This window comes from Erpetoichthys calabaricus, chromosome 6 (genome assembly GCF_900747795.2).
Source record: "Erpetoichthys calabaricus chromosome 6, fErpCal1.3, whole genome shotgun sequence".
Lineage (NCBI taxonomy): Eukaryota > Metazoa > Chordata > Cladistia > Polypteriformes > Polypteridae > Erpetoichthys > Erpetoichthys calabaricus.
This window is the reverse complement of record NC_041399.2, coordinates 42,929,940-42,953,914: the sequence shown is the minus strand read 5'-3', so window position 1 is coordinate 42,953,914 and position 23,975 is coordinate 42,929,940. Positions and strand designations below refer to the sequence as shown.

At 39.6% G+C, this 23,975-nt stretch overlaps 1 protein-coding gene across 3 annotated transcripts in view; it reads left to right on the top strand.

Annotated features, from left to right (window-relative positions):
- The window catches only part of atp6v1h (ATPase H+ transporting V1 subunit H), a 95,172-nt gene extending 77,076 nt beyond the window's left edge, over positions 1 to 18,096 (top strand). For 2 of the 3 annotated variants that reach the window (XM_028803523.2, XM_028803524.2), the window contains exons 13-14: positions 2,765 to 2,878; positions 17,697 to 18,096. In XM_028803523.2, the coding sequence (XP_028659356.1) occupies positions 2,765 to 2,878; positions 17,697 to 17,757 (175 nt within the window). In that variant the 3' untranslated portion in view covers positions 17,758 to 18,096. Of the gene's footprint in view, positions 1 to 2,764; positions 2,883 to 17,696 lie in introns of those variants that run through there. The other variant, XM_028803525.2, reaches the window with a different exon arrangement.
- The last annotated feature ends 5,879 nt before the right edge of the window (positions 18,097 to 23,975 follow it).

The window sequence follows — 23,975 nt, the reverse complement described above, 5'->3', positions numbered from 1 at the left end:
GTGGTGGCGCACGCCACCACCAACAGGACACCGGAAAAGGAAACAGAAGAGAGAGTAGGGGTTAGTACAGATTTTGAATGAATAGTTATTATAATGAATTGGATATACAGAGTATCAGGATTAAATTACAGTGAAGTTATGAGAAGGCCATGTTAAAATAATGTGTTTTCAGTAGTTTTTTAAAGTGCTCCACTGTATTAGCCTGGCGAATTCCTACTGGCAGGCTATTCCAGATTTTAGGTGCATAACAGCAGAAGGCCGTCTCACCACTTCTTTTAAGTTTTGCTCTTGGAATTCTAAGGAGACACTCAGTTGAGGATCTGAGGTTACGATTTGGAATATAAGGTGTCAGACATTCCGATATATAAGCCGGGGCGAGATTATTTAAAGCTTTATAAACCATAAGCAGAATTTTAAAGTCAATTCTGAATGACACAGGTAACCAGTGTAGTGACATCAAAACTGGAGAAATGTGTTCGGATTTTCTTTTCCTGGTAAGGATTCTAGCAGCTGCATTCTGCACTAGTTGCAAACGATTGATGTCTTTTTTGGGTAGACCTGAGAGGAGTGCGTTACAGTAATCTAGCCGACTGAAAACAAATCTAGCCGACTGAAAACAAACGCATGAACTAATTTCTCTGCATCTTTCGATGATATAAGAGGTCTAACTTTTGCTATGTTTCTTAGGTGAAAAAATTCTGTCCTAGTGATCTGATTAATATGCGATTTAAAATTCAGATTACAGTCAATGGTTACCCCTAAGCTTTTTACCTCCGATTTGACTTTTAATCCTAATGCATCCAGTTTATTTCTAATAGCCTCATTGTATCCATTATTGCCAATCACTAACATTTCGTTTTTTTCTTTATTTAATTTGAGAAAGTTACTATTCATCCATTCTGAGATACAAGTTAGACATTGTGTTAGCGAATCAAGAGATTTGGGGTCCTCAGGTGCTATTGATAAATACAGCTGTGTGTCATCAGCATAGCTGTGGTAGCTCACGTTGTGCCCTGAGATAATCTGACCTAATGGAAGCATGTAGATTGAGAAGAGCAGCGGACCCAGGATAGAGCCTTGTGGAACACCATATAGAATATCATGTGTCTTTGAGTTATAATTACCACAACTAACAAAGAATTTTCTCCCTGCCAGGTAGGATTCAAACCAATTTAAGACACTGCCAGAGAGGCCCACCCATTGACTAAGGCGATTCTTAAGAATATTATGATCAATGGTGTCAAATGCGGCACTCAGATCTAAGAGGATGAGAACAGATAAATGGCCTCTGTCTGCATTTACCCACAAGTCATTTACTACTTTAACGAGTGCAGTTTCTGTGCTGTGATTTGTTCTAAAACCTGACTGAAATTTATCAAGAATAGCATGTTTATTGAGGTGCTCATTTAACTGTATAATGACTGCCTTCTCTAGAATTTTACTTAAGAAAGGCAGGTTAGAGATGGGTCTATAATTTTCAAGAGCAGAGGGATCGAGATTATTTTTCTTAAGTAGGGGTTTAACTACCGCAGTCTTAAGACAGTCTGGGAAGACCCCCGTATCTAATGACAAATTTACTATGTCAAGAACATTATCAATTAGCACGCCCGATACTTCTTTGAAAAAATTTGTTGGTATTGGGTCAAGGGCACAGGTGGAGGGTTTCATTTGAGAAATTATTTTATGTAAATCAGGTAAATCTTCCTAGTGAAAGACTTTAATTTGTTTATTATGGGGTACTGGGGTTTAGGAGGATCCTTAGTGTTGGGATTTTAAAAAAATAGCCAAGGCAAAAAAAGTAATCCAACAGAAAACATTGTGATCTAGTCTTCCAGTAACTGTAGCGGGTTTCTTTGCCATAACTTACCTTACCTACCACAAATTACCTTCCAGAGATTCTGAACCAGGTTAAAATCAAGACCCTGGGATAGTCATTTCATCACTTAGATATCCTCCACTTCTAAGAACTACTTCACCTGTTTTGCTGTGTGGCAAGGGGCATTGTCATGCATAAAGAACTGCATGTTGCTGAGGTGCGACCATTGCTGCAGAGAACATCCCCATACCATGACACTTCATTCTCCAAACTTTATGAACTTTTTCACTTGATTTCATCATTCAAATGAACTTTGGACCAGTTCTCTTCAGTCCACACAGCATGCTCCTTAGCAAAGGCTAGTCTAGCATTTTCATTCTTCATGCTAATAAGAGGCCTGATCACTGCATAGTGGACTTTCAGTCTCAATTCTTTCAGATGACGAGACACTGTATGTTGAGACAAATGCTTACCCTGTTCAGCACCGATGCCCTACTTAGAGTCCCAGTATCATCCTGGTCTCTCATGCATACATCTTACAAGAGCGACTGCCCTTTTTTTGGGACTTGAATGACTTTGTTTCTTTGTACAGCTTCAATATTCAAATTATGTTGAATAATCAGTTGGACTTTCCTGGTATTTCAAGACATTAGCAAATTAGAAACAGTAGTTAACTAATAAAATGTGTTCTCAAGTTCTGATTGCTCACCTTCTTCACTTATGTTGTTTAAATCTTTTGTTTTGTGATATAGGATAGTTTTCATTTATGGGATATGATTACAATATGTTTCTTCTATATATGTTGAGATAATATTCAGTTCAATTAAGAAGTGACTTTGTAAATTACAAAAATGTAAATGTAAATCTAATTTTAATCTGTAGTGTGTGTATGTGTGAGTGTGCATTTTTATGTATAAGATCTAATACCTCTTCATTTTTTACTTGTAGTGTAATTGAACAACTTGGAGGAAAGCAGCTTGTGATGAACCATATGCACCATGAAGATCAACAAGTTCGTTATAATGCACTTCTAGCTGTTCAGAAGTTGATGGTTCATAACTGGTGAGTAATGAATAAAAAATGTTTAATTTGATCTATCAGTTATACGTGTGAATTTCCCCTTGGTATTTAATAAAGTTTATCTAATCTAACTATTTTTATGGGTTATGATTGCAAATTGATGCTTTGTTTTCTTTCTCGTTTGGTTAAGTTTTACTTAGGAAATAAAGCTTAATCTTGGTATACTGATTGTTATAGTCACAATTATTCTTTATTATAACTAAATAGAATGTTATATGAATTAGTTGAAGCTTTTTACATTGGCAAGCACTCAAATAGCTTTTGAGCCAGATGGTGTTCAAAAGTTTCATGTCTTGTTAGAAAGTACATTAATAAATGGTGCTTACATCAATACTGAATAAATAGGGTCAAATTCATATTTGCATGTGTTTATTATAGTAAATGGTACTTTTTATTGAAGTAAATCATTTTTATAATCCACTTTTTGTTATTTGCAAGGAAATGTTTTTATCATTACTTGTATAGACTTCAACAAAAAATACTGTTTGTTCCTTCCCGACCACAATCAATTACACATATCCTTCATCAAGAAAGCAAAGTATCCCCACCCCCAGATAGTCAATTAACACTAGAATTACCAAAGCCTACGAAAAAACTCGTAAATCTGTCCAACCTTAAATCCCTTTCCACCTCTCCGTCAACGTGTTTTCTCTTGTACATGTGTGAATAAGAAGCAAGCAGCCTGCTATCACATCCCCCCACCGCAGCACAAAGTTTTCTCAGCTCAAGTCTGTTTACCTGTTGTAGACACGGAACACACATGAAAGCATGTGTTCCAAATAACAATATAGTATTTACTCTTTACAAGTCTAAGCAACTGACACGCAGGTCAGTTTATTGTCAATTTATTAAACACTTCCTCTCCAACCTGAGGGATCATTGCACTAAGACCATCAGTCTAATCAGAGTGAATCCGCCAATATCAATTTATCTTCTCTGGTCAAGTTTTTAATTTGTTACCTGTGTTGATGTGGAGCTAGAATTTTGACAGAGCCATTAGATCAGGGGTGCCCAACTCTAGTCCTGGAGGGCTGCAGTGGCTGTAGGTTTTCATTCTAACCCTTTAGTGATCTGTTTTTGCTGCTAATTAACTTCTTTTGAATTAATTTTAATTGACTTGGTTTTTAAAAAATGTTTCCCTGAATTTCTTCATTGTTCCTGTGAATTGCTTCATTTCTTTCCTTAAATGGCACCCAAACAGAGTGAAGTCAGGGCCTCAAACTCCAACCAATTTCACTCCAACCAGTTGCTTAATGAGGCACTGATTCTTGTTGTTAATTAAACCCATTCTTTAATTCCATGGCTTGTTGCTGCTCTCATTGTGCAATAGCAGACATTTCTGAAATTGTGGATTTTCTCTTTTCTAAGAGCAGATCAGCATTCCTGAGACCTTTACCATTCTTTATTTTCAGATATTGTATGATGGTCACAGTTTGCTGGTCCAGTTTTGGCTCATTTTGTATCTCATTATTGCTTGGCTGTCTAATTAAGGAAAAAGAAACAATTGAGGGGTCTGAGTCTTCAGGAGCAAGTCAAATAAAATAAATTCAAAAGAAGTTAATTAGCAGCAAAAACAGGTCACTAATTAACAAAAAGGGTTAGAATGAAAACCTGCAGCCACTGTGGCCTTCCAGGACTAGAGTTGGGCGCCCCTGCATTAGATAATAATTTACCAGCACACTAAGAGTAGTATGTGAAATCATAAAGTACAATCTTGAAGCATTTGGAAGTTTTCTTACAATGCAGATAATAATTAAGGGGAGAATATCCCATCAAGACATTAGATCCTCTAAAGAAGCTCACCATACTTGTTGATTTGGAGCAACTTCAACTTCTTTTTACCTAAAGTGTTCTATTACAGTTTGATAATTTAGTTTGTCGTAGTTTCTGTCCCATGTTCAGTCTTCTATAGTCATAATAAATAATGTTCTACAATATATGGTATATGTTCTCACTGATAATGCAGTTTTCATTAATGTAAAGAACACCATAGGAATATAATACCGTTTTCATCATTTTAAAGAACACCATAGGAAGCAAGAGTTCAAATCCTTAGAGTTTGGTTTTTTCTTTGTTCTTCATTTGATGTGCTAGTTGTGACTGAACCAAATACTTTTTTGAAATTTAAATAGAATTTGTATTTGTTAGTGCTCTGCGTTTTATTAGATTTTTTTATTTATTTATTTTTGTAGTGTTGTATGACTATAATGGCAAATATATCAGAGAATTTTGGTACCTTCCTGTGGTAAGAATTACTTAACCTTGTAACAAATCTGTTCTTTCTGGTCAATTCTTAATATTGTATACATTTGTACTTGGATGCCCATATTAGTATGTAAGTGCTAAAGAAAGCATGGCTCTCTATGAGTAAAAGAAAGTATCCTAGGCTTGATGGCGTTTTACCAGACCCTATATCAGCCATTTGGGACTAACTTACCCTTACTTTGTTTTAAATCTGAATACAGCTTTGTTTTAAATGCTGAATTATTTCCTCACACTATATAAACTGGTGGTTATCACACTCCTGTTAAAGTAAAGCAAATCTTCCACTAAATGGCCACAGCACAACATCAGATGCAAGGTAGTGGTCAGATAAATAACAGTTAGCTCAAGGGAAAGACTTATATATAAGAAACAAAACATGGCAATTATAAGAGGTGCATGTGTTCAAGGCTGGGGTACACAAATCCCAGTGTAACTGCAAAAAATGATGTGAAAATATCAGGTGTTTGAAAGCAGTACACATAAAGTGCTTGGAGCTACTGTTGTAGACAAAATGCTACATTCATTTGCAAGCGGGAGTAAGAGAAAGAAAAGAAGAGCATCACCACTGTAGTGTAATGCTTAAACCAGAAAAAGTGCAAGATTAAGGTTATATATAGATATACAGTGGCATGTAAAAATTTGGGAACCCTTGCTTAAAATGTCTGTAAATGAGCAGAAGTGTTTTGTGAAAAAATGTTATGTGATGGAGAAAAATGGTTTTCAGTGTTCCATGAATGAGATGACGTGTCATATCTGTTTGTAAATTGGGAAACTGTAAAAGCACCTTTCTTCTCTTCAGTATCAATATGTACACAAGCATACCGAGTGCTAGTCTTCCCCATAAAATGGGAAAAAAACTCTTACCATACACAATCCCAGTGCTTGAGGAATTAAGGGACAAATCAACAAAAGTAATTGTAATAGTAACAGACTTTTAAAAAACATTCTGGTGCTTAAAACTTATAAAGATGGTAGTCAATACTGTCCAAACAAAACATGTTTTCACCACACAAAAACGCTACCCCCCTTCCTGAAAACCGTTAACTTGTCACCAGGCACCACACCTGTCAAAATCATTCTAGAATCCACAACTTTTACAAATAGCAAGGTTTTCTTATTTTAACATCAACCAAAACATATCAGCACCCTTTATAGAGAAAAATGATAGCTTGACCAGGTACAGATGTTAATAAGGATTTCACAAGTCAGGTCCTTGATATTATCTCATCCTATGGAAAACCTTGCGCTCCAAGAAACTACAGCATACAATTAAAAGGTACAGAATTCTGTTTGATCAAGGATTATGAGTCAATATAGGTCCTTTTCCAGTTTGAAAAAGATTTAATAAAGGCCTCTCCAACCCTTTTTTAATGGAAAACTGGTTGCATTTATTGGTAATACAAAGAATTTTAAATAATCTATTTTAACCAGTGGTAAAAGTGTCCCTACAGTTCTCAACTTCTGTGTCATCAGCAAGAGAAATATCTGAATTACAAACACTAGTTTTCTCAACTTTTAAAAAATGTGAGCGGGGAAAATCCTAAATTTCTTGCTAAAGTCATAATGACTTTTATCTTTCGCCATTCTATTCCTCTTACTTTGCCATTGTACACTTCTTCCAAAAAAGAAGTAATTACTTCTTGGATGTAAAAGAGTACTGGTATACTGTATTGGTTGAGCTAAACATACTGATTTGGAAAATGTTTGATCTTAGATACACTATAGAAAACTATATGCACTATAGTCTAAACATGGGCTTGTAAGTGCATAAAATGTTCTCTGAACTAGAAAGGCTGTGTCTGCAAAGGAAGGCAGAAGAACACTCATACCAGAAAATCTTTGCAATACACAGTTAACTTTAAAATAATACACTAGCATAAGGCAGTGACATAGTAACTTTTTCTGACACTTTCTAAATATGTGCTGAGCAAGATATAGTCTCACTTTGGGAAGACAGTCCTATCTGTGTTAACAAGCTAGATGTTCGCTCCTCTGAGAAATACTCTGGTTCTGTGAGGTACAGTCCAAGCTGTTAAGAAAGACAGGTTAACTAGCCTCTAAAAAAACAAAACCAGGTTTCTTTAAACTTGAATAAACATTTAATCATTACACCACTCTCAAGTTAATTCAGCAGCTTATTATTAGTTTGAAGTTTTGATCATGAATTTTGATAACAGGAAAGCATATTATAGACAAGAATAAAACATATATATATGAGTGATATAGAAATGTAACACAAAAGAAAATTTCAGATGTCCGAGAACCAGGGAGCACAACTGAGGAAAAGTCCAGTAAAGGTAGAAGTAGTATCTTTACAATTAGATAAACCTATCTTTTCGTGATAGTGAATTTTCAGATTGTACAGTAAAAGTGTATGAAGCTGACAAATAAGGCAATATTTGTGTTTCAGGCTCCTAACTGAATTATGAAAGTGTAGAGAGAGAGAGAAATCCACTGCAGGATGGATGGAGTGACCACAAAAAATCAGTCAGGCATCTTGAATTACTATGGAAGCAAGTGAAATTAAGGTGAAATAGATAAACAAAAAACATAATTATACATTGATTAGGAATACTAGTGTACCAGTGTCATTTATTTTCTGTTTAACTATTTTTTTTATTTTTGCTGAAGTTGTATAATATTTGTAACACAGACAGTAAGTTGTACTAATACTATGTTATTAGACCTAGCATGAGTGAGTGTATGCTTGAGTGCATTCCACAGTGAAATGGTGTTCATTTCAGTGTTGGCTTTAGAATTGGATTTGGCAAGTTTAGCAGATAGATGATAAGATGTTAGTTTTCTGTGTGATTAGTTATTATGCACGCAAGTCATTTTCTTTGTGTTTTTTACTCTGTTAAAAGTTTTTCTTGCTCTGTTCTATTTTACTTACCCACTTATCCAGGACAGGGTGCCAGTTCATGGCAGGGACAAACAAACATAAACACACACTAGGTTCAATTTAGCAGTAACAATTCAGCTACCAGGTACGTCTGTTGACCAACACAGACGTGGGGAGAACAAGTAAACTCAACATGCAGGCGCACCATCTCTGGACTCCTTACTATAAAACATCAGTGCTAACACTGCACCACTGTGCTATCCTTGTTTGCTATAATTAAAATGGAAATTGTAACATTTTATCAACTTAACCATTTTTCAAATGTGTGTCAGTAGGAGGGGTTTTTATGCAGGTGTATGCATGTGGCTTCACAGGCCATGGCTTCAGAGTTTTGGCACTTACTCCCTTAAAAAGACTCACAGCACAATTAAAGACCTCTACTATCCCGCACAATCATTTTTTTCACTCCTCCTTCACACTAGTAAGTTCATGGACAGTTTGTCACAGTGATGTTTGATGAGGGGAAAAAAATAAGTTAAATGATTTTATTATAAGAATGCATAATAACAAAAAGTGAAGGATTCTCTACAAAGCACTGTACATCTCGAATACATGCAAATACATACTGTGCATAATTTCATATATACTATACAATCATGAAAAAGTTTGGGAACCCCTCTCAGTCTTGTAATTTTGCTGATTTGAATGCACGAAATTGCTCAATACTGATTACTTGCAACACCAAATTGGTTGGATTTGCTCGTTAAGCCTTGAACTTCATAGACAGGTGTATCCAATCATGAGAAAAGGTATTTAAGGTGGTCAATTGCAAGTTGTGCTTCCCTTTGACTCTCCTCTGAAGAGTGACCACATGGGATCCTCAAAGCAACTCTCAAAAGATCTGAAAACAAAGATTGTTGAGTATCATGGTTTAGGGGAAGGCTACAAAAAGCTATCTCAGAGGTTTAAACTGTCAGTTTCAACTGTAAGGAATGGAATCAGGAAATGGAAGGCCACAGGCACAGTTGCTGTTAAACTCAGCAGGTCTGCCAGGCCAAGAAAAACACAGGAGCGGCATATGTGCAGGATTGTGAGAATGGTTACAGACAACCCATAGATGACCTCCAAAGACCTGCAAGAACAGCATGCTGCAGGTGGTGTATCTGTACATAATTCTACAATTCAGCGCAATTTGCACAAAGAACATCTGAATGGCAGGGTGATGAGAAAGAAGCCCTTTCTGCACTCACACCACAAACAGAGTCACTTGTATGCCAATGCTCATTTAGAAAAGCCAGATTCATTTTGGAACAAAGTGCTTTGGACTGATGAGACAAAAATTGAGTAATTTGGTCATAACAAAAAGCACTTTGCATGGCGAAAGAAGAACACCACATTCCACAAAAAACACCTGCTACCTACTGTCAAATTTGGTGGAGGTTCCATCATGCTGTGTGGCTAGTTCAGGGACTGGGGCCTTTGTAAAAGTTGAGGGTTGGATGAATTCAACCCAATATCAACAAATTCTTCAGCATTATGTTCAAGCATCAGTCACAAAGTTGAAGTTACGCAGGGTTGGATATTCCAACAAGACAATGACCCAAAACACAGTTCGAAATCTACAAAGGCATTCATGCAGAGGGAGAAGTACAATGTTCTGTAATGGCAGTCACAGTCCCCTGACTTGAATATCATCGAAAATCTATGGGATGATTTGAAGTGGGCTGTCCATGCTCGGCAGCTATCAAATTTAACTGAACTGGAGAGATTTTGTATGGAAGAATCGTCAAAAATACCTCCATCCAGAATCCAGACACTCATCAAAGGCTATAGGAGGCGTCTAGAGGCTGTAATATTTGCAAAAGGAGGCTCAACTAAGTATTGATGTAATATGTCTGTTAGGGGGCCAAATTTATGCACCTGTCTAATTTTGTTAGGATGCATATTTTCTGTTATTCCAAAAAACTTAATGTCACTGCTGAAATACTACTGTTTCCATAAGGCATGTCGTATATTAAAAGGAAGTTGCTACTTTGAAAGCTCAGCCAGTGATAAACAAAAATCCAAAAAATTAAGAGGGTTCCAAACTTGTTCTTATGACTATATTTATTGAGTTTTTTTCCGCTGTTTTGAGGAGACATGCAAATATGAATTTCATTGTACTAGGTACACAGCTTATAGATTACTATAGATATTATAGATATTACAGCCTCCTTGTGTGCCTTCTTAAAATATTAACATGTTTACCGTCAACCTGTCTAAATCCTGCACACAAAGGAAAATACACTAGATATTGATTACTTTATTAGAAATCTGAAGTCTGCTATTTTTCAAATAATTTTATAAAGCAGTAGCTCATTATATTTCATCATTTATTATTATTATTTGAAGCCCTCAGACAGTTTTTTCTTTGTTAATTGCAGTGAAATGGCACACTGTGACTCTACTAATGCACTGTTGAAACATAAAGTGCTTTAATAATTTAGTGTTTTTTAAGATTATGTATGATGTTTTCAACTTTGTGCAATTATAAAAGTAACATTAAAACCTTATTTACCTTTGAGTTTCTGTTTATGTTCCTTTCTAGTTCTATTGGTATATATAAATCTAGTGGTTTGTTAGTCAAGATAATAGTATACAGTGGTGTGAAAAACTATTTGCCCCCTTCCTGATTTCTTATTCTTTTGCATGTTTGTCACACAAAATGTTTCTGATCATCAAACACATTTAACCATTAGTCAAATATAACACAAGTAAACACAAAATGCAGTTTTTAAATGATGATTTTTATTATTTAGGGAGAAAAAAAATCCAAACCTACATGGCCCTGTGTGAAAAAGTAATTGCCCCCTTGTTAAAAAATAACCTAACTGTGGTGTATCACACCTGAGTTCAATTTCCGTAGCCACCCCCAGGCCTGATTACTGCCACACCTGTTTCAATCAAGAAATCACTTAAATAGGAGCTGCCTGACACAGAGAAGTAGACCAAAAGCACCTCAAAAGCTAGACATCATGCCAAGATCCAAAGAAATTCAGGAACAAATGAGAACAGAAGTAATTGAGATCTATCAGTCTGGTAAAGGTTATAAAGCCATTTCTAAAGCTTTGGGACTTCAGCGAACCACAGTGAGAGCCATTATCCACAAATGGCAAAAACATGGAACAGTGGTGAACCTTCCCAGGAGTGGCCGGCCGACCAAAATTACCCCAAGAGCGCAGAGACGACTCATCCGAGAGGTCACAAAAGACCCCAGGACAACGTCTAAAGAACTGCAGGCCTCACTTGCCTCAATTAAGGTCAGTGTTCACGACTCCACCATAAGAAAGAGACTGGACAAAAACGGCCTGCATGGCAGATTTCCAAGACGCAAACCACTGTTAAGCAAAAAGAACATTAGGGCTCGTCTCAATTTTGCTAAGAAACATCTCAATGATTGCCAAGACTTTTGGGAAAATACCTTGTGGACTGATGAGACAAAAGTTGAACTTTGGGAAGGCAAATGTCCCGTTACATCTGGCGTAAAAGGAACACGGCATTTCAGAAAAAGAACATCATACCAACAGTAAAATATGGTGGTGGTAGTGTGATGGTCTGGGGTTGTTTTGCTGCTTCAGGACCTGGAAGGCTTGCTGTGATAGATGGAACCATGAATTCTACTGTCTACCAAAAAATCCTGAAGGAGAATGTCCGGCCATCTGTTCGTCAACTCAAGCTGAAGCGATCTTGGGTGCTGCAACAGGACAATGACCCAAAACACACCAGCAAATCCACCTCTGAATGGCTGAAGAAAAACAAAATGAAGACTTTGGAGTGGCCTAGTCAAAGTCCTGACCTAAATCCAATTGAAATGCTATGGCATGACCTTAAAAAGGCGGTTCATGCTAGAAAACCCTCAAATAAAGCTGAATTACAACAATTTTGCAAAGATGAGTGGGCTAAAATTCCTCCAGAGCGCTGTAAAAGACTCATGGCAAGTTATCGCAAACGCTTGATTGCAGTTATTGCTGCTAAGGGTGGCCCAACCAGTTATTAGGTTCAGGGGGCAATTACTTTTTCACACAGGGCCATGTAGGTTTGGATTTTTTTTTCTCCCTAAATAATAAAAACCACCATTTACAAACTGCATTTTGTGTTTACTTGTGTTATATTTGACTAATGGTTAAATGTGTTTGATGATCAGAAACATTTTGTGTGACAAACATGCAAAAGAATAAGAAATCAGGAAGGGGGCAAATAGTTTTTCACACCACTGTATTTATGCATTAAAAGTCCCCAGCTGCCTACATCATTTGGCAATTATTATAAAAATGCTATTTGTACTTAAATAGGTTTAATCTGCATTATTTTTTGTTTGCTTTTGTTTTGCATTTGAAATATACTGATTATGTTGGTGCCATAATTTTTCAGTCATTGTACTTTTTTAAAGTTAACATGCATTCTGTTCAGTTTGTAAAATGCAGTTTTCAGGTAATAATGCATATTTTCTGAACAAGATGTGGTTCTTTATTTTTATAGAGAATACATTATTTGCAAAATCACCAGTATAAGCAGTTAATCAATTTTTTCTTTTGTAATGTTGGATTTTACCCATGACAAAGTGTTTTAAATACAATTTTTCAAGTTGATTTGTTACCATGACTAGACATAAATGAATAAATTACTCCACCATAGTAATTCTTGTAGCACTTGTGCAAATTGAAATGTGACTCCTGGCAATCCAAGCAAATTTTATCTATATCTACACTTGGTCTCCAAGGAGAACATCCCTCTAACATGTCAAAACAGTCTTTGTACATAAAGAAGACAAGTGAGGTCTGTCGTTTGAGCATAAGGATTTATTTTAACGTTGAGAAAAATTCAGACAGGCGGTCTCAGGCTAAACCCCCTCTCACTGGGACAGTCTAGCTGCATTAATTCAGTATGCAAACTCCGAGCTAATCTGAGCCTGTTATTACTGTAAATCTACGTATTAGCAGATGCTGGATCAAAGTTTATGGAGGTTACCAGGTTACAGAAATACGTAGTTTCACATGCAGGATGCATTTTGAAGTGCTGTTCCATTAACTTGCATTTTCTGTTTACATATGTGGACCTCGACCTTTTGGGGTTTAATGATTCAGCTATGTAATAAGGAAGATCAAAATAGTTGCAATAATAATTATTATTATTATGCTCAATATTTCCGCACTGAAATATGGTTTATGTACACCTTTATACATAAACCATATTTCAGTGTGTTAATATTGAGCATCCTTGTTTAAGGTTTTTATTATATGTCTGTATTTTAAGCAGTGTAGAGTGTACAACAGTATTGAGAAAATAAATTCATACTCTCTGACAACATGTTTAGACTTACACCAGGTACAATTGCTTTCACTTTTTAGCATGTTTTTGATGTTAACCTTCTTGTGTTACTTTATTAGCAGAGCAGAGAGGCTAGAGAGGCCAGGAGAGATGAGACAGAGGCAGGGAAGCTGAAGGGATTGTGTTAAAAAAAAAATGCTTTAGTTGCTTCACATTTTTATGCAATCGTTTTGTTCACCCCACTGAATTAAAGCTGAAAGTCTGCACTTCAACTGCATCTGAGTTGTTTCATTTAAAATTCATTGTGGTAATGTACAGAACCAAAATTAGGAAAAAGTTGTCTCTGTCCAAATATTTAGAGACCTAACTGTATATATTTTACAAACTATGTCATTGATTATCCATCCATCCATTATCCAACCCACTATATCCTAACTACAGGGTCACAGGTGTCTGCTGGAGCCAATCCCAGCCAACACAGGGCGCAAGGCAGGAAACAAACCCCGGGCAGGGCGCCAGCCCACCGCAGGGCGCGGACACACACACACGCACACACACACACACACACACACACCAAGTACATACTAGGGACAATTTTGTATCGCCAATGCGCCTAACCTGCATGTCTTTGGACTGTGGGAGGAAACCGGAGCACCCGGAGGAAACCCACGCAGACACGAGGAGATCATGCAGACTCCACGCAGGGAGGACCCAGGAAGCAAACATGGGTCTCCTAACTGCGAGGCAGCAGCACTACCCACTGCGCCACCATGCCACCCTCATTGATTATCATGACCTGTAAAACTTTATTTTCCTATAATAACTAAATTTGTATGTTTTCAGACATCATTGCGCCAGATGCACATGCTACGAATATTCTAGTTTTTGAACATAATTGCAGAAAATTTCAGTAGATTATTTTGATCATATATTCAAGTTTCTGTTTCCAAGTCTTTTCATCTTGGTACCCTAATCTAATTCAAGAAGCCTATATAGCTAATATTTGGAAACAGAGAAAAGTATGGTTATATAAAGAGCTTAAATTCAGAAATGTTGTGATGTAATAGTTTTTACCAGCATGAAACAAGTATATACAGTGCATCCAGAAAGTATTCACAGCGCATCACTTTTTCCACACTTTGTTATGTTACAGCCTTATTCCAAAATGGATTAAATTAATTTTTTCCTCAGAATTCTACACACAACACCCCATAATGACAACGTGAAAAAAGTTTACTTGAGGTTTTTGCAAATTTATTCAAATTAAAAAAACTGAGAAAGCACATGTACATAAGTATTCACAGCCTTTGCCATGAAGCTCAAAATTGAGCTCAGGTGCATCCTGTTTCCCCTGATCATCCTTGAGATGTTTCTGCAGCTTAATTGGAGTCCACCTGTGGTAAATTCAGTTGATTGGACATGATTTGAAAAGGCACACTCCTGTCTCTATAAGGTCCCACAGTTGACAGTTCATGTCAGAGCACAAACCAAGCATGAAGTCAAAGGAATTGTCTGTAGACCTCCGAGATAGGATTGTCTCGAGGCACAAATCTGGGGAAGGTTACAGAAAAATTTCTGCTGCTTTGAAGGTCCCAATGAGCACAGTGGCCTCCATCATCCGTAAGTGGAAGAAGGTCGAAACCACCAGGACTCTTCCTAGAGCTGGCCGACCATCTAAACTGAGCAATCGGGGGAGAAGGGCCTTAGTCAGGGAGGTGATCAAAAATCCGATGGTCACTCTGTCAGAGCTCCAGAGGTCCTCTGTGGAGAGAGGAGAACCTTCTAGAAGGACAACCATCTCTGCAGCAATCCACCAATCAGGCCTGTGTGGTAGAGTGGCCAGACGGAAGCCACTCCTTAGTAAAAGGCACATGGCAGCCTGCCTGGAGTTTGCCAAAAGGCACCTGAAGGACTCTCAGACCATGAGAAAGAAAATTCTCTGGTCTGATGAGACAAAGATTGAACTCTTTGGTGTGAATGCCAGGCGTCACATTTGTTGGAAACCTGGCACCATCCCTACAGTGAAGCATGGTGGTGGCAGCATCATGTTGTGGGATGTTTTTCAGCGACAGGGACTGGGAGACTAGTCAGGATAAAGGGAAAGATGACTGCAGCAATGTACAGAGACATCCTGGATGAAAACCTGCTTCAGAGCGCTCTTGACCTCAGACTGGGGTGACGGTTCATCTTTCAGCAGAACAACAACCCTAAGCACACAGCCAAGATATCAAAGGAGTGGCTTCAGGACAACTCTGTGAATGTCCTTGAGTGGCCCAGCCAGAGCCCAAACTTGAATCCGATTGAACATCTCTGGAGAGATCTTAAAATGGCTGTGCACCGACGCTTCCCATCCAACCTGATGAAGCTTGAGAGGTGCTGCAAAGAGGAATGGCCCAAACTGGCCAAGGATAAGTGTGCCAAGCTTGTGGCATCATATTCAAAAAGACTTGAGGCTGTAATTGCTGCCAAAGGTGCATCGACAAAGTATTGAGCAAAGGCTGTGAATACTTATGTACATGTGATTTCTCAGTTTTTTTTATTTTTAATAAATTTACAAAAACCTCAAGTAAACTTTTTTTCACGTTGTCATTATGGGGTGTTGTGTGTAGAATTCTGAGGAAAAAAATGAATTTAATCCATTTTGGTATAAGGCTGTAACATAACAAAATGTGGAAAAAGTGATGCGCTGTGAATACTTTCCGGATGCACTGTATATATACAGGTGCTGGTCATAAAATTAGAATATCATGACAAAGTTGATTTATTTCAGTAATTCCATTCAAAAAGTGAAACTTGTATATTAGATTCATTCATTACACACAGACTGATGTATTTCAAATGTTTATTTCTTTTAATGTTGATGATTATAACTGACAGCTAATGAAAGTCCCAAATTCAGTATCTCGGAAAATTAGAATATTGTGAAAAGGTTCAATATTGAAGACACCTGGTGCCACACTCTAATCAGCTAATTAACTCAAAACACCTGCAAAAGCCTTTAAATGGTCTCTCAGTCTAGTTCTGTAGGCTACACAATCATGGGGAAGACAGCTGACTTGACAGTTGTCCAAAAGATGACCATTGACACCTTGCACAAGGAGGGCAAGACACAAAAGGTCATTGCTAAAGAGGCTGGCTGTTCACAGAGCTATGTGTCCAAGCACATTAACAGAGAGGCGAAGGGAAGGACAAGATGTGGTAGAAAAAAGTGTTACCGCACCCTGGAGAGGATTGTGAAACAAAACCCATTCAAAAATGTGGGGGAAATTCACAAAGAGTGGACTGCAGCTGGAGTCAGTGCTTCAAGAACCACCACGCACAGACGTATGCAAGACATGGGTTTCAGCTGTCACATTCCTTGTGTCAAGCCACTCTTGAACAAGAGACAGTGTCAGAAGCATCTCGCCTGGGCTAAAGACAAAAAGGACTGGACTGCTGCTGAGTGGTCCAAAGTTATGTTCTCTGATGAAAGTAAATTTTGCATTTCCTTTGTAAATCAAGGTCCCAGAGTCTGGAGGAGGAGAGGAGAGGCACAGAATCCACGTTGCGTGAGGTCCAGTGTAAAGTTTCCACAGTCAGTGATGATTTGGTGTGCCATGTCATCTGCTGGTGTTGGTCCATTATGTTTTCTGAGGTCCAAGGTCAACACAGCCGTCTACCAGGAAGTTTTAGAGCACTTCATGCTTCCTGCTGCTAATGAACCATTTTCCAACAGGACCTGGCACCTGCACACAGTGCCAAAGCTACCAGTACCTGGTTTAAGGACCATGGTATCCCTGTTCTTGATTGGCCAGCAAACTCGCCTGACCTTAACCCCATAGAAAATCTATGGGATATTGTGAAGAAGAAGATGCAATACACCAGACCCAACAATTCAGAAGAGCTGAAGGCCACTATCAGAGCAACATGGGCTCTCATAACACCTGAGCAGTGCCACAGACTAATCGACTCCATGCCATGCCGCATTGCTGCAGTAATCCTGGCCAAAGGAGCCCCAACTAAATATTGAGTGCTGTACATGCTCATACTTTTCATGTTCATACCTTTCAGTTGGCCAACATTTCTAAAAATCCTTCTTTTGCATTGGTCTTAATTGATATTCTAATTTTCCGAGATACTGAATTTGGGACTTTCATTAGTTGTCAGATATAATCATCAACATTAAAAGAAATAAACATTTGAAATACATCAGTCTGTGTGTAATGAATGAATCTAATATACAAGTTTCACTTTTTGAATGGAATTACTGAAATAAATCAACTTTGTCATGATATTCTAATTTTATGACCAGCACCTGTATATACATATACATATATATATATATATATATATATATATATATATATATATGGCTCTTGATAATTCTTTGTTTCTTTGTCTTTGCAGGGAATATCTTGGAAAGCAGCTACAGTCAGAACAACCTCCAGCCGTTGCTGCCAGAAGTTAACTTATCCCTGTTTCTTGTTAAAAATATTACTGCTTTTGAAATAAATTAACAATGTCTAATTATTATATAATAGAATGATTTATTCCCATTGCTTTTTTCCTGAAACAATGTGCATGTTATTTGGACCTCATGTTGATCAGTGATAGCTTTATTTGTTGTTCACTAGGTATTAAAAGATTGTGTTTCTCCAAATCAGAGCTTATTAAGAACTAGTCCAGTCACAGTGTTGAAATCTAACAGTTTATTATCTAAGCCATGTGCGTGTCGAAGTGAAATGTTTGTGTCATTGCACTATTTATTCCCAGAATATTAAAAATATTAAAAATATTTATGAATTAATGGTACAGTCTTTTTTGTTTTTCTTTAAAAGAAATTACATTTTATTAGGCACAGAAAACTCCTCCTAGAAGAAGATGTTACTCTTGTAGAAAAGTTGAAAAATAATTCAGAATTTCTATAAAGAAATTACTTAGCCTCTAGAACTTTGGACACCATCTGCAACTCTGCTCTGATATTGTCAGAGCTGAGCTTATTAGCTAATGAAGGACTGTTAGTTGCCTCCCATCACAGTTCACTTGCTTATGATCAGCATACTTTCTAAAATTTGAATAGTATAAGAATTTATTAAAGGCCTGAACCAGTGGTTTCCAAGTTCAGTGCTGTGGCTGCAGGTTTTTATTCAAGCCAAATTCACAATCTGTGCATCATTGTTACTTTAAGTTGATTTCATGGTTTAGTGAGCTTCCTTTTTTTAACTGTTATTAAAAGTTGAAATGTTAAATTAAAGATTTTTCTCCCTTCTTCTTTTTACTATACTCTTTGGTGTTTGATCTGTAAATTGTATCTGCAGCTACATTCTGACCTGTATGATCCACATCTTCATTTTAATAATTATTAAAGAAAGATGTGATGCACTTTAACCAATATTTACAAAGACAAATGTGATGAATAGCAGGACCTATATTGTCAGTATGTGAGGCTTCATGCCTAACTTGAGAAATTTCTGGCATTTATTGATGCTAATTTTTACACATGGCCAAACATATGCTACTTGGTCTAGAACAGCCTCAAGAGCAAAAATTAAAGTTCTTTTTAAAAGTGTTGACTCAAAGTATTTAAATATTTGTACAAGTAATTATTTTTGCTTAGATTATTTAATTCAATAAGGAGTTGCATGACCATCTTCTTCAGTCGTTTAGTCGAGTCTGACTCTTAGTGATCTTATGGACTTTAGCAGGTGTAGCAGATATAGCGTTTGTCCACCTCTTGAACCCTCAGGTACCACTCTTGAGACCAGGTGAAAGTACAACTAATATTATTTTTATTATTGTACAGTGCACAAAGCACTACACACACCACACTCATATACTACAATAAACTCTTCCAACAAACAATCCTCCACTCCCAGACACTTCGCCCTCCTACCTCCCAGCTCAGCACAATGTCTGGGCTTACCCATAATCCTTTTATAGCTCCTGACCCGGAAGTGGTTCCAAGCACAACCCACAAGTCCATTTCCTTCCGGGTCAGGGCAAACAGTCCTCTTCTTCATCCCGGGAGCACGTCGCTTCCTCCAGTCACGTGACTGTGATGCACTCCCGGGTTATAGGGCATGCAAGAGTCCACTAGCCCCTTCACAGCGACTCCTGGCGGCCCCCAAGGTATCCAGCAGGGCTGTGTATAGAAACTACAAAGTCCATGAGGCCCTGCTGGAACTCGGGGCACCAATATGCTGTCCGGAGGGCTCCTCCTAGCGGTCTGGGGGTGAGGGCCGGACTGGAAAGCCGGCAATCCTCCACAGTTCCCCCCTCTCAGCGAAGCCAACTGGGGCGGAGCGTTGATCCCCGCGAGGGACGTTCTCCTCCAAGAGGACGCGTCGTCCGGACCCTGGCGACGATGTCGAGACCCCCCAGCGAACCTTGGGGGAACAGTGTATCGGTTATCCCACCGCTCCCCTGTCCTCCAGGGACAACTTCGCCATAGGTGGCCCGGTTGACGGCAGTTGTAACACCGCCGCCGTCCTCCTGGTCGCCTCTCTTCTTGGGACCTAAAACACCTTGGGAATTCCGTCAGGGTTAGCTCCGCCCTGTCCTCTGCCAAGGAGGGAATTATGGCCGCTTTGCTGCTCTCTGCCCTTTTCTTTATTTTGTTAGGAGACCCTCGTTTTAATTCGGGGATCTCCTGCTTTGTCTGGGGCTTGTGCACAGCGTGAGGCTCTCTATGGAAAAGAGAGAGCCTCTTTGCTGTTTGCACGCCCGTTGTCCTGTGTATTAGTGGAGGCGGCGTCATTAGTACCACATCGCTCCGGGTAACAGCACTATTCAGCCGACCCGGTTCGATTGGCACTTCCTCCACCCCTCCGGTAACCAACGGCAACCCCTTTTCCATGCGGGTCGGGCTCTTAAGGTCCGCATTAGTCCAGAGCGGCGTCTGATACCGCTGCTCCGGTTCTAACGGACAATTGCCCGACCACTCCATCATTGTGCCACACTCCAATGTCGGGTTCACAGCGCTTTGGCAACCGATACTTTTTAAACGCGGTGCCGGTTCACACTGTGTCCCCTTATTATATACGGTACAGAGGGCACCTACCTGCACCGCCGCATTAATCGAGGCCGGGGCTTCACGGCCTAACCGCCGAAGGTATTCCTGCAGTCCCCTCAACGGTACTTCCGCTGTAGCTCCCAGCTCCTCCACACGCTTCCTTAACTCATGTAGTCCCTGGAAGAAAATATTTAGGGGCTCGAGATATTCGTCGAGCTCCCCTAAGTTTATAAAGTTATTTGTCTCGGCCGGCAGTAAGGCTACTTCCTTATTATGATCACCTGCCGGCCGGGAACCAATGAGCACGTCCACTCCTGGCACGTGCTCTGCTGGGGTTCGCAAGGGCTCCTGGGATTTGGAGTCTTTAGAGGAACGGGTAGCCAGCCGCGCCTGGCTGCTGTCTGCCTTTTTAACTTTGCCTGCAGACACTACAGTTACTTCCCGCCCCTCTTTCTTTTTATTTAGTGTTAGCGCTGCTTCGCTCGCCGCCCCCTTCCCCTTCAGGGAGCGCAGACGCGTTGGGGAATTATTGACCTCACCGACGGCTCCAAACTGACCTTCTTTCTGTCGCGCGAGGTCACGTGGACACATCCCACGAATGGGTTGACCGCTTCCAGCCGTCTTCCAGCCCGACTTGCCTTCTGGGTATTGCGGCCATCTTGCCACGGTACGAGGCAGGTTTCCGATTCACCGGGTGTTTTCCGAAGGCAGGCCTCTGCAAAATAGGAATAAAATATCCCCTGCCCATTGGGCATTGCCCCGGCACATACCTCCGGATTTTCCCGCTGTGTCCCCGATTCGTTCAGGGCTGTTGATGCAGCCGATTGCTGGCAGCCTACTTGCAATTGTGCGCTTCGGACTTGCTCAGCCTTTATCGGCTGCTGGTCCCCCTCACACCCAGTCAGGTAAGTCCAGGACAGCTCGGCGTTGGTCGCGGTCTTCACCCAGTTGGTGTTGGCCTTCTTCTTGCCAGACCTTTTCCCCATTGCAGCTGACTGCGTGTCACGGCCCACGATAGCAGCGTTCTTCTTCGCGGGTGGAGTTTTCACCTCCGCGGTTACTAGAGGGACCTTCTTAGGGTTCTCTGCCACAACAAATTTAATTTTAAATGCAGATCCTCTGCCTCCAGACGGCCAGAGAATCCTGCCGACTACGCCAGTGTAGCAGATATAGCGTTTGTCCACCTCTTGAACCCTCAGGTACCACTCTTGAGACCAGGTGAAAGTACAACTAATATTATTTTTATTATTGTACAGTGCACAAAGCACTACACACACCACACTCATATACTACAATAAACTCTTCCAACAAACAATCCTCCACTCCCAGACACTTCGCCCTCCTACCTCCCAGCTCAGCACAATGTCTGGGCTTACCCATAGTCCTTTTATAGCTCCTGACCCGGAAGTGGTTCCAAGCACAACCCACAAGTCCATTTCCTTCCGGGTCAGGGCAAACAGTCCTCTTCTTCATCCCGGGAGCACGTCGCTTCCTCCAGTCACGTGACTGTGACGCACTCCCGGGTTATAGGGCATGCAAAAGTCCACTAGCCCCTTCACAGCGACTCCTGGCGGCCCCCAAGGTATCCAGCAGGGCTGTGTATAGAAACTACAAAGTCCATGAGGCCCTGCTGGAACTCGAGGCACCAATATGCTGTCCGGAGGGCTCCTCCTAGCGGCCTGGGGGTGAGGGCCGGACTGGAAAGCCGGCAATCCTCCACACAGGTCATGTGTCTCTGTCAGCTACTGCTTTTTTAAGTTGTTGTATGGTCATATTCGTGGCCTCATGAATGCTGTTCAACCATCTTAAACTTCTGCTGCCTCTTTCTCCTTTTACCCTAAATTTTACCCAGCATCAAGGTGTTTTCCAGTGAGACTTCTTTTCTCATTATGTGGCCGAAATATTGAAGCTTTAGTTTAAGGATGAGTCCTTCCAAGGAGCAATCTGGGTGTGTTTATTTAGGTATTGACTGATTAGACTTTTTGCAGTCCAGGAAACTGCTCAATAATTTACTCCAACACCACAATTCAAAGGCATCGACTTTTCTGCACATAGCCTTGTTTATGGTTCAGCTATCGCAGCTGAATATTACTACAGGGAAAGACCATAGCCTTAACTATCCTAATCTTTGTATGTAAAGTGATTTGTCTACTCCTTGTTATTTTCTGAAAATTTGCCATTTATTTCCTTTCAAGCAGCAAACGTCTTTTAATTTCTTGTTTGCAGTCACCATCTGCAGAAATGTTTGATCCCAGGAAGGTAAACTCTGATACTACCTTAACTTCTTCCCCATCTATTTGTAAAGGTTTCATCAAAAGCATTCAAGTATGTATACATGCATTTAAGCATACAAGGTACTTGCGTGCATAGAAGCATGTAAACACACAAGTTATTTGTCTGTTTTCTCATCTGTTAATGCTGTGCACCTGTCCAGGATTACAGCCTTCATTCCTTAAAAGCAGGATGTGCCGTTAATGCTAACGTTTCTTTACTGAGCAGACAAGTGAAAATTGCAGAATAGGAATTGCTTGCCTTTACCATCCAGTGTTGTTTTCAACAATGTCTGCACTGTTGATCATCATCAGCATTTACACTCATATAAAAAAGTTTGGGAACCCCTCTCAGCCTGCATAATTATTTACTGTACTTTCAAAAAAATAGATAACAGTGGTATGTCTTTCATTTCCTAGGAACATCTGAGTACTGGGGTGTTTTCCGAACAAAGATTTTTAGTGAAGCAGAAATTAAATCAAATGTGAAAAACTGGCTGTGCAAAAATTTAGGTCCCCTTGTAATTTTGCTGATTTGAATGCATGTAACTGCTCAATTCTGATTACTTGCAACACCAAATTGGTTGATTAGCTCATTAAGCCTTGAACTTCATAGACAGTTGTGTCCAATCATGAGAAAAGGTATTTAAGGTGGTCAATTGCAAGTTGTGCTTCCCTTTGACTCTCCTCTGAAGAGATACAGCATGGGATCCTCAAAGCAACTCTCAAAAGATCTGAAAACAAAGATTGTTGAGTATCATGGTTTAGGGGAAGGCTACAAAAAGCTATCTCAGAGGTTTAAACTGCCAGTTTCAACTGTAAGGAATGTAATCAGGAAATGGAAGGCCACAGGCACAGTTGCTGTTAAACCCAGGTCTGGCAGGCCAAAAAACATACAGGAGCGGCATATGCGCAGGATTGTGAGAATGGTTACAGACAACCCACAGATCACCTTCAAAGACCTGCAAGAACATCTTGCTGCAGATGGTGTATCTGTACATCGTTCTACAGTTCAGCACAATTTGCACAAATAACATAGGTATGGCAGGGTGATGAGAAAGAAGCCCTTTCTGCACTCACACCACAAACAGAGTCGCTTGTTGTATGCAAATGCTCATTTAGACAAGCCAGATTCATTTTGGAACAAAGTACTTTGGACTGATGAGACAAAAATGGAGTTATTTGGTCATAACAAAAAGCGCTTTGCATGGCGGAAGAAGAACACAGCATTCCAAAAAAAAAAAAACACCTGCTACCTACTGTCAAATTTGGTGGAGGTTCCATCATGTTGTGGGGCTGTGTGGCTAGTTCAGGGACTGGGGCCCTTGTTAAAGTCAAGGGTCGGATGAATTCAACCCAATATCAACAAATTCTTCAGGATAATGTTCAAGCATCAGTCACAAA